A 12362-nucleotide genomic window follows, 5' to 3' on the forward strand; every position below is an offset into this window, starting at 1 on the left:
TGATACCCTCATGCGTTGTTATTCTTAAGAACTTAGGTGTTACGCCTCTGTTCCCTGTGGTTTCATTATCATATCCCACCATTTAAACCGAAACACAGCCACGCGAACACAACTGCTTCACGGTAGAAACGTGAATTGGAGAGATTAGTCCAAGCAAACGAGTTTTGCACAAAGTCTCCCTCTGATAAAAAGAATGCTTTTAGTTAAATAATTTATATCTTGGAAAAATGATCAGTTTCGCTGATAGAATGTTCTTTTAAAATAATGCTAATTATTTCTATTTTATATTGTATATTTTGTATTATAAGAAAATGTCAACTTTTATTTTAAATTTATGTTTAAATATAATTCAGTTTGTAATTACAAAATAATAAATATTTTTTTTTCATCATCCTGTTTGAGATACTACAATAACTAGCTTGTATTCTGACGTAACAAATGATTTTTAATTAGTAGTTCTCAAGATAATAAAGTGGTCTAATTAAACCGTTGTCCAAGTCCAATGATCATAACTATACCCGACCTACCTATTTGTACTTAATTACACAATATTTCTCTAACAAAACATTCTGCCATTCTTTTTTTGGGAAAGGTAAAGAATATGGTGTGATGATTCGACTCGTGATGCGTTGTTGAACTTTGAATATAAGATGATAAGATTAAAATCTACTTAATTTCGTTTTCTTTGTTGTTATTTTTTTTGTTGACACGTTATGGCCACGTTCGTCGGATTAAAATATCTAACATAATAATAACAATAAAAAATAATTGTAATATCCATTCAAATGTCGTGTAATTTACTGAAGTTAACCTGATAATTGTTTTAGCTATGCTAAAAGTGTAAATTTTTGTATGTTCCGCGATATCTCTACACATTCTGAATCAATTTCAATAATTATTATTGAATACGGTTTAATTCTGTATTGGTCCTACATTACTATATACATATATTGGTTATAATTAAAGTGATTATAGTTTCCGCACATCAAAATCTGAAATTTTAATTCACATTAATTTGTTAGATTGAAATTAAGAATATTAATTCCTTCTATCCAAAAGTTGTATAGAAGACATTGCTTAACAATAAAACAGCTTCTTGTACTTATTACTACACTTATTTCAAGTATATTCACATCAATTCATGTAATATTAGTGCAATAAAGTGGTAAATAAATAAAGTGTTAAATAAATAATATAAAATTCTAATTTTGCAGGGGTGGTGGGAGGCGAGATGGCGCCAGTTGGAGTCAAAGTCTTGACGACTTCGTGTGTAGTTGCCAACCCTGAAGGCAAGGTACGGGAGAGTTTTGACCGAAGAGTTCTGACCAAGAATGTGACAGAGCGAGTCCGCGAGACCGAAGAGAGGTTCCACAGAGGTGACACTACTCATGAGGTAAGTAACTTTATATTAGTAGCTTTAGAATGTTCTAGTATAACTTAATACATTATTAAGAATTATTTATGAATATAATATAGTCGTATATATTTTGATGCGCGTACTATAAAATTAGTACAACGGCATCACAAGTATGTACAATCTCATCAGCGTTATTGGTCAGTCACTATAAATATTGACTGTTATATTAAATATATGGTTATAAATTTTATATGTGTGTACCTAAATATATTTGAAAAGGTATCTAATTTGAATATTATCACTGGAATTCAAATAGGTGTAGTTTTAGGCAAGCGGGTAAGGAAGCGCACAAAAAGCCTGATAAGAATAAAAACTTCATTTTAAAATGTGTCTATCAGCAGTGTGAATAAAGATCATTGTATATTATCAAGTTTTAAACCTCTAAATAATAAAGCAGATGCATATTGAATTATTATGTTTAGTAACTCGTAAATTCTTGCTTAATACCAACAAGATGATTCAAGCAATTTACTAGTGCTTTTAAGTTCGTACAGTGCGATGATGGGAATTATCTCGCCCCATAAGATGTGAGCGACAAGTTGATAGAGTGTCAAGGTTCGATTCCGTTCAGTCCACGATAGATACCGATGATACATGCTAATGGACTCCTGGGAATAGCAAACACCCGCGCTTTCGATATGTCGAGTTAAGGAATTTGTAATATTGTTTATTTGAGTTTATTTTCTGTTCTAAGATATTGCGGTTTCTTATGAGTACGTGATGATGGAAGTTGTAAAGTCTCACAAGGTATCCAACAAAACCTGTTTTGTAATTCAAACTTTTCTTTAGTGTTTATTACTTCGTTTTGCAAAGTTATGTGACCATTTAAAGGGTTCCATGGTTTAAGTTCATAACATTATCTTAATGAGATTGGTTTTTATATTGTATGTAGTGTTTCATGGGAATCGACGATTTCGTGCTTATTGCAACTGACAACGAAAATGTAAGGATTCGTTTTGGTAATTTCGCTTTGGTAATATATACTTATTTGTCATTAATGTATCATTGTTGCTAAAAGCTTTCATTATTGAAATGAATTCGTTGCTACAGTTATAGCAATGAATTGGCATTTTAAAGTAGTACTCATGATTGCTAATGACGTATAAGTAAGGGTTCAATAATTCGAGATACTTTTCGGTTAGTCGGTTATTTTCTGAATATTTTTTTTAACAGAAATATAACTTCAAAATATAGGTCTTATATAGAAACCACAAAATGTAACTACGAAAAGTTTTATGACAGTCAAATTTATAAATTTTTACTTGAATTTACTTGAATACGAATCTTTTTTTTGTAATTAAATAAGTTCAAAGCATTTTGCAATAAATATATGGCATTATGAGCAAGTAGCTACATTTAAAATTATTGTTTATAAGATTATCCTAAAATTTTATTGTTTGACAAGAAGTTAAATATTTTTGAAACAACAATTTTACTAGTGTAGTAAAGCTTTATTATCCAATAAAAGAAACATGAAGATATGACATAATATATCATATTTTAATGAATAAAATCACAATAGACATTTGTATTATAATCACCAGTTACATTAGTCCACTGCTGGACATGGTCACATGCTAAGGTGCATTACCATCTATGTTTTACGCATTCAATGTTTTTCAGCCATATTGTATAAATTGTCGTATCTTCAAGCTAGGTGGCGTTCAGGATTACGTTTGCCTAGACGCGACTCTAAGTTTATATAAACTGCACCATTTATATGACAAATGTGTTTGGGCCATAATTTTTCCGGAACTACATCTTTTCGACGGATTATCTCGTGACAAATTAATCAAATCGCTTTGGCATCATTTTTCAATTTTAAGTATTTAATCAATGACTGTGCTAATGACTATTTTAACTATTTAATAATATTTCATTGCAGTTTGAACATATTTATCTCATTCAAGGCTATCGATATTACTAGACATTTTATATTTTATGCAATTGCCTCGACCTTTTGATGTAACCTATTAATCATATAAATATGATAGACGCTAAAGTTAGAATTTAATACGATTTGCAATCTCATTTAATTGAATAATGTAAATGGTTAGTAATAAGTGGGTATGATATAAAATATTATACAGTTTAACCTACATACTGTTACTAACTACACTCTGTGTCTCTAAGTAAATTAAGGTAACAAGTAATAATATGTAAATCTAGTATATATAAGTTGTCAGTGTAGTTTTGTACCAAATTTAATTCATATCTGTTTGGTTTTATAAGTGTAAATGAGTAATAAATATCCAAAAATCTAATTATCTGAGTATCAAAATTACAGATCGATAATATTAAAATAATTATTTTGAAATAATTATAAAAAAGAGGGTTTCAAACTGACCATAATATGTGTATATTATGGGATGTCTTTGCTATTCCTTTTTCATTGGCAGAAATTAGGTATTTCTAGATCTTTATTTTTAAATTATAACCAAAAATTTATTTTGATCCATAATGATAACAATATACAATGAGGTTACATTTTTATGAATGGTTATGGAATGGTAACTTTGCCTGCGCTACTAGTGCGTCAGTTAGGTACCGTCCCTAAGTCGAAGATAAGGTCAATTATGTCGGTCCATTGTTATGAATTCACCAGACATTGACTACGATAGCTTTCAGAGGAACCACGTATAGTATGACCTGATAGGATATATTGTTTGCAACGGGGCTGCTAGTCCCCATTATTAACAATCTTCCCATATTGATGAGATTAATTATTTGCACTAAATGAGTTCCGCGCTCACTGAGGTCATCTCGGCTCGTGAAGGCAAACCTCTTGGCATTTCCACTGAGGGCAACCGCAAATCTTTGTTGCACCATTGTAATACAATTGAATCTATGCCAGAAGTAAATACTAAAACGTTCAATGGGAATACTGTGTCATATAATGTTTAGTTGTAGGTTGTTGTTTACAAATTTGGGGTTGAAACAATTGTGCTTAATAGGCCTTCAGTAATAATCCAATTTCATTTATACGTGAATTATGTAATGGATTTTGATAAGGGAATGACTTCTTAAAATGAATTAAAAGATGTTTTAGAATTCCTTTTTTAAATATATCAATTTAAATATTAAAAAAATCATATGCATCAATACCCTCTTAAAAAAATAAAAAAGAACTAGAAATATCTGTTTAAATATAGGGACTTAAAAATACTGTCAAGGTTGGATGTATTTCTAAAAATATCGTTTTTGTTTCTTATAAACTTTATAAACCTTTTGAACCTGATTGTAAACATCTCAATTTTTTTACTGAATGTTATTTAAATAATTATACTATAATTTATTATGTATAATAAAACATAAGTATACCTTATAATGATACAAATATCTTAAATAACTGAAAGTTATAATGTATACAGACAAGATAACTTAAATTGAACTTATTTAGCGTAGAAGGTTTGAAAGTAAAGAGCATATTTTAAACTTATAACTGGCGCCGCGCGTATTGCCTTTTTCCAATAACAAGAGCTTCGAGCTCATACCTTTGATTTACGATTGTAAAACTTTAATGCTTATATCTTTTTCTACCTACATAGTTCTATTTAAATGCCGTGATTATACACTTTTATTTCTTTTTAATTTGTATTACGATCACTGTTTTTTTATAATATCGTTGATGTATCAGAAAATTAATAAAACTTACATCGCAAAGATTCAAATCTTATTGAAAATCTTTACGAAAATTGAAAATAGATACTTTGACGTAATTCTATGAAACTTTTGTACTTTTGCAGATGAAACTAATACTTTTTTTAATCTTTATTGTTCACTAAGATTATAGAGTATTATTAAATCCTATAACAATATAAGCTCGAAAATTTAAAGAAAATTTAAAGATGGTTAGTTGTTTGGTACTCTTTCACCAAAATACTATCGAATGGACTTGAATAAAATCGTATGTACTATCCTATCCAACTATCTTACTTGGGTAAAGTTACGGTTAAAACCTAGTAAATATATACTGCTTTGAGTAACAATAAATAACAAATTATGTAACAAATAAATAAATGAGTGGCTCTATAAACACCCTTTCGAATTTGATAATTTCTAACCAAAATATTTAATTCACAGTTCATAAGAAGATTAACAAAATATACTTCCCACTATTTGGCTAATAATTAACGATGATTACTGTATAGTTATACTCGTAGTTTTAATATTATTTCAAAGTTGTATGTGAAAATTCCTTTGTATAAATGCATTTATGTTCGCAGAATATTCTTTATTATTTTAGAAAAAGTATAGTAAGACACTTATCGTGAAATGGAGCAGCTTTATACAGATGAGCATTCACATAAATCGATGGGGATTTTGAAATTATAATTTGTTCACGGAGATAGGTCGCCGCGGGCGCCCGCCGCCGCACCCACGCCCCCTGCAAAGTGCACTTGCAACACCGAAACGCTTCGGTTGCACTCCATAATGCTTACTGCGTTTTATTTCTACAATATCGTTGCTATATTATACGCATTGAGGAGAATGGACATTGATAGAATTTGTATGATAAGATAATGGCTTGCTTTTCAATATTTCTCTTTGATCATAATATTGTTTTTGTATTGAGACTTATTTATTTGGGAAATATAAAACTTTATATATAAAACTGAATACAAATTAGTATAAAGTCTTTTTTTACTTGCAAAAGCCAAACTTTTAAGTGAATATAAATTAGCATTTAAATGTAAAGTATGAATGCTTTGGTCGTACAAATATTAATAGATAGCCCATAAAAATTAAAAGCAAAGATCTAAAAACATTTATTGTAAATTATAGTAATTTTTAGTATATTTTACAAACATTTTAGATATCATTACATAGATAATAAAAATGTCATTGTAGATAATTGCAGAATATGTCAAGACCAGAAACGTAGTATTAGATATTTAGTAGAGGACGTATTGACGTAATCAAAACAGTAAATGTTTTGTTTAAAACTTATTTTATGTTTACGTAATAAAATAGAATAGAAATATTTTTTATTGTAATAATTTGGATCAAAAATACCTACTTTTAAATTAAAAATATTCTGGTATAATTATCGTTAGATTGAACTATGTCTTTCCTATAATTTTTTTAATGAATTTAGAATAGCAAACAAGCTAACGGTCCACCTGATGAAAATTAGTAACCGTCACTTATAAATATGAACAGTACTATGGACGTAACAGCGTATACTGTGTCGCTCATGATAATTCTCATTCGTTGCTATTATTTTCTTGTAATAGGTCGACGTAATGGTAAAATAAATGCCTGTAGGAGTATGATTTGGTGTAGATGTCATGAACAGAATTATGCTGTGAGTTAGTTGAATTTAATTCATCGCCTGACCCTGTTATTTTTTATGGCTTATTGGTTCCTATTTTATATGAACTTCTTAAGATTGTATTGATAGGGTAGAAACATAAACAAGGAGAGATTGTCCACATTTTGATAATATGAAATAACTGAGAGTTACAAAATTTCGTTGTACGTGGTTGAATTGTAACACATTGCAAATACAAGTACTTAGACGAAACCTTACAAATAAGGTCTTGATAAAAGTATACAAACTGTTATATGTTCGACAATAATATTAGAGTAAAAATATTTTACAACAATGCAGAAATACTTACAAAGTATTTCGACATTGTCGTTTAAAGACAATATGCGCAACAGTGTGTTGTAGGTATAAGGATAAGTATGTACACGTTTAATGCTGAAAAACATTGAAAAGACTGAAATAGGTTTACTTATGTCACAGTGCAGAGTACTTACATATTTTTTGATAGGGCATAATCTATCAACCTTTATGTCAGGTTCTTTGTGGAATGAATATAGAAAACTATGTACTAAAGGACCCTATATACACCATTTGTTTTACGAGTAATAACTTTCATACACGGTTCGCAAATTTTTGCTCATCCATTAGATGGCAGACAGACTATTCAAATTCATTATATTTGAAATGAAGTCATTATAACAAAATTCATATTATTAAGTGTGGCTGTATCATCTGCATTCTATTTTCAAAACATTTCAATAATAGAACTAATAGAAAAGTTAGAGGATATTTTTTAGAATGTCTATTATCGTCTCTCGTTACTATGTTATTTTTGTTTAAAATAGCTGGCATCGGTGACTCAGGTATTACGAAACTAGACTTACTAAGATGCAGTAGGTATGAGCCGAAATAAAAAATATGCAACAAAACCAATACGACTTCGGCATAACAACTTGTATTACATTACATACACGACCCAGATAATGGTGGGCATACACTGAGGTTGCGACACAGAAAGTGATGTTCAACAAAATAGCTATAGGTACTGGCCCCAAGCAGAACATGCTACAAATAGAGTCAATGGATGATCTATGGTCTTACTTGATAACTGATATATTATTATCTCGGGTTATTTCATTATTCTTAATTAAATATAATAAATTAATATCTTGATTTTGTTATTACAAATCTCATCTCACGTGCTCGCGGTAAATATTAGAAAATAATTAATATTATAGAATTTTGTTAAAATTAAATGTATGTATAAGCAAAAACAATTTTTTCATATACAATCTTGTAATTGCATTAAGCATGCAAATACATACAAAAATTTAAGAATTTTTAGCACCACTGAAACCTCTTGAACTTGTGTCTTTATTTTTATTTTGTATTTTCTTACTTTACCATCCTATTAAGAAGCAGTTTTAGTCGATAGTAAGAATTGGTAGAAATCTCTGTATATTTATAAAAAAGGAATGGTAGGTACTGTTTGTTAGTTACTATTTGACAGGCGTCAGAAGGAAGTGTTGAGGCCAATGACTCGAAATATGATAACGAAGTTTGGCACGCACGTTCTCTTTGTCATGGAAGAGAAAGGCCATTTTTATCCATTTAATAAAAAAAAGAGTTTGCAAGCGAAGTAAATAAAATTAGAAACAGTACATGAATCTTTGTTCTTCCTGTATTTCTCCAACTTTAGTTTTTGTAGTGTGTATAGAGCAATTTATGGTCATTTCAGGAGTCAAAAGATTTATTTGATATATACCATACCATATCAGCTGTTAACTGTCCACTGCTGAACATAGGCCTCCCCCATAAAGGGGGGGATTTTCTAGTAGTTGGCATGCTCGGTAAGCGGGTTGGTAATCACAGTTGGGCTTTGGTAATGTTTTAAGAGGGAAGAGGGACCTTGATCATTAAATTTCCTTATTCGCTTTTTATGACACCCACGGGAAAGAAAGGAGAGGCCTGTTCTATGCAGAGATTATTCGGACATATCTCGGGTATATCGGGGTATATATATATATATATATAATCAAACCAAATAATATTTTTTGGAGCTATTTTAGGCTCAAAAAATCTTGCTCTATTTTCTAGTTAACTTTTTCGTTTTGTTCTTTTTGGTCTTTACTTTTTGTTCATTTAGCCTAATTCCACTTGAATGTGATATATAATTTTTGGGAAATAACATCTTAAAATACTTAAAAAAACATCATATAGTTTGTCCTTTCATTTCAAATCATGAGTTGAAGTATTTATAATACGTACACAATATATTGTTGACCTGTCTTATGTTATATAAAATGTACAAAAGTCATTTCTTCGTAATAAGCTCTACTATTCGCGCGTTAAGCTTTGAAACACTTGCAATCACACTAACATGGACTTATTTTTTATTCAACGCAATTTGAACAGACTCTAAGCACTCGGTCGGCGGAGTTAGCTAGTAATTTGACCTTACTAAGCATTAGCAGGAGTGGTCAGCGTGCTTTCAACGCGAACAGCAATAAAACCACAAAATATGCGCCTCACGTTTACAGAACGCTGCGAAAAAATTTGGATGCGCACGTTTTGTGTGGTCGAGTTGTAATGTGAGTTCGAGTGAGTTCGACGAATTTTTTTTTATCTAAAATGTGGTTTTTCAACTGAATTTAATAGAATTCGGAGAGCAGCTGGTGCGACTGGAATAATCTGCAACTTGCCGTACAAGATTATCATACTTAGAAATTCGTTCTACTATCTCTGATAACCGATAACAAAAAAATCATCATCATCGTCATTAATTTTTCAAACCAAAATTTGTATCAATGTATTTTTAACTAAGAAACTGACCTAACTTTTAAAATAAGATTTTTAATGCTTAGTTAACATAAATAAAATTCCTGAATAATGGTAACGGATTTCACGCAGGTGCAACCGAGGGTAATTGTCTCCAAATTCTAAAAATTATGTTTTAAGGACCTATCCCCATATTTATAAAAATGTCAAATCTTTAATAAGTTTGTTTTTGATAATGAATTATTTTGTCTTTTACTTTTGCTTAGTTTGAAATTTGATTCTTAATTTGAAAGAAGCGCCAAACACTAATATTTAAAAAGGTTTGTACAAACTTTATTTTTAATTATTGTTTATGAATAAGGTGTTAGTTATTGTGTAGTATCGATATCGATTGATATCGATATATCGATACTATACAATTATATCTATGTATGAACCGATCGGTAGTGATACATATGATATTAGAGTACATAAATACGTAGGCTAGAAGTTTACCTCCTCCAACTAAGCCGGTGATCATCTAGCAAACTCCACGATTATAACGCCAGATGAGTCGAGGTAGCCGCTCCCAGGACAATAATTTAAGATGTTTAGATAACATCTACAGGCTCGCGCGGTGTGCCCATGAATTCATGTGATCACCTCTAGATCCAATCTTAGATATAGCCTCTACAAGTTGATCTTACGAAAAATTATCTACTACTATAGAGTATCTATTTTATTAGAAATTATGAATTTTATGCGCACTGTACATATTTATTTTAATTTGGTAAAATGTCTCCGATTCCAAACGATTATGGTTACCGTATTTAAATACACAGTGGTGTATATATTTTTAATAAATTCTGCCTAAGAGTTCTATTATATAATTATTTGAATGTACTTTTAAATATTATACATATATATAATAATGTATTGGGCTCTCCAACTAATGAAGGGAAGAATGGTGTCACAATTTGTAACTATTAAATTGTGATTATTAAAATGAAAAAGAAAAAAGAATTGCTTTCATATTTTTGTAAAATGTAGGTATCATAATTTATAGTACTGTAAAATATAATTTAAAACTTAATATAAAAGGAAATAACTTATGTGCAAGGGTTTGCGGTAAATGTTGGTGTTCATTTTACATATGCTCAAGCATGTCCCGCCAAAACTATAATTGGATATATCTACCGATTTCAATCTTCATAGATTTTGTATGAAACCAACGTTTCTGATCAATAATTTACTGGTAAATCGATAAACTATTAAAAAAATATAGTCAATGCTGGTTGTAAATTGAAGAAGATATCGTAGAACATAGATAGAAATTAATTAAAATCTCTTTCTTTTGAAAACTATAAATTAATACAGCTACAAAAAATGAATAAATATTTTGATTTTCGAACGTCGAATCGTCGCCAAAGATATTTATTACATGCGTAACAATATCTAAGAACAACAGTGGTCACAATATGCACTTGGAAAGAATCCAAAATAGTTCAATTGCTGTTTTGATTAAATCCATCAATGAATTCGAAGCACTATAACAATTCGTCTTGACCTTCGCTTACAAAAGAGAATGTTTTACGGCCGTTTTGCATATAAATCAAAATTGTGCCGATAGTTTACAATGAATCGTTAAACTTAATTATCTGTGCTCGCTGTTGATGCTCTTTTATATTTATTGCCTCATTTTATTAGTATCACGCATTATTGTAATTAAATTGAATGAAATCTAGCAACTAATATGCGACCAGTCGGAAGCTGCGGTGAATAATGATACGATGCGTGACCCTGTGATAGTATGGGTATTAGTTATATTCGATAGGGGATAAGTTCTTTGATTTATTGTCATATATATATATATATATATATATATATAAATGTGGGAATAATAATGCAGATATATAGATATTTTCTCTTTTCGGGTTCTCAAGGTTAACTGAAGGAAATCCCTTCAAGGGATAAGTCCGCCTGTGTACATACTAAATACATATATAGCTTCAGTGATATATTTAAAAGTTTTAATTGTACTGTTTTTAAATTGTTATTTTTTGTGACATAGAATTCAAATAAAAATGACAAAAACTATATCTGTAATGAAGTGAATGGGGACAGTACAATGCGGTCAGAATGGGTGTTTTTAGTGACCTTTTCTTATTAATATTAATTCATTTGTTTCATAGAATATATCTATTTTATGTATGAATAAAATATTATATCTAATATTCTTGATTACAAAAGTAAATTAACAATTAATAATTATTGTTTGTGTTGCTTTATAATTTACAAAAACCAAGTAATCCCTTAAATATTAGTTCCTGTCATCAGAATCCTGTCAAATTATGTAAATAGATATCAATCTTAATAACTATTCTTGTGGTTCTTAATGGCAATTCAGATAATGGAATCTCAACGCAGAACGCTTGTATCAAAGTTTGTTGAACTCTTCTAGTCTGTGGCTATCTGTATTTTTTTCTATCATTAAAAATAAAATTACTTTATATCTAGCAATGATTAAGTAACATGGCAATCCTAATCGCGTATTGAAAAATACATTTCCGTTGGATACAGTAGTCTGAAAGTAATTGCAATTAGATGTTTTTAATATGAGAGAATAAATTAGTCATATTGCGATAATCTGTTATTTATTCCTTTTTTTTTATAAAGAATCATAGTATTTTTTTAATCGTGACAATTATTAGAATGTATAAATTGCTAGGATGAAATTTTTTTTCTTATACAACTTAGAATGACAAACAAGCTGACGGCCTACCTGATGGAAAGTGGTAACCGTCGCCTATAGACATGAGCAGTACCATGGACATAACAGAGTAAACTGTTTCGCCCATGCGTTGCCATTCCTGAGGACTCAGGTGTTATTCCTCTGTACCCTGTAAATTCACGCCA

General features: G+C 29.9%; 1 protein-coding gene across 5 annotated transcripts in view; it reads left to right on the forward strand.

The window, feature by feature from the left end:
* The window catches only part of LOC113520850 (uncharacterized), a 150668-nt gene that overhangs the window by 66718 nt on the left and 71588 nt on the right, over positions 1 to 12362 (forward strand). For all 5 annotated transcript variants that reach the window (XM_026906274.3, XM_031910449.2, XM_026906273.3 and 2 more), the window contains one exon: positions 1215 to 1393. In XM_026906274.3, coding sequence (XP_026762075.2) covers positions 1215 to 1393 — 179 coding nt within the window. The remainder of the gene's footprint in view (positions 1 to 1214; positions 1394 to 12362) is intronic.

This window comes from Galleria mellonella, unplaced genomic scaffold (genome assembly GCF_026898425.1).
Source record: "Galleria mellonella isolate WM207_F2 unplaced genomic scaffold, CSIRO_AGI_GalMel_v1 utg9223, whole genome shotgun sequence".
Classification (NCBI taxonomy): domain Eukaryota; kingdom Metazoa; phylum Arthropoda; class Insecta; order Lepidoptera; family Pyralidae; genus Galleria; species Galleria mellonella.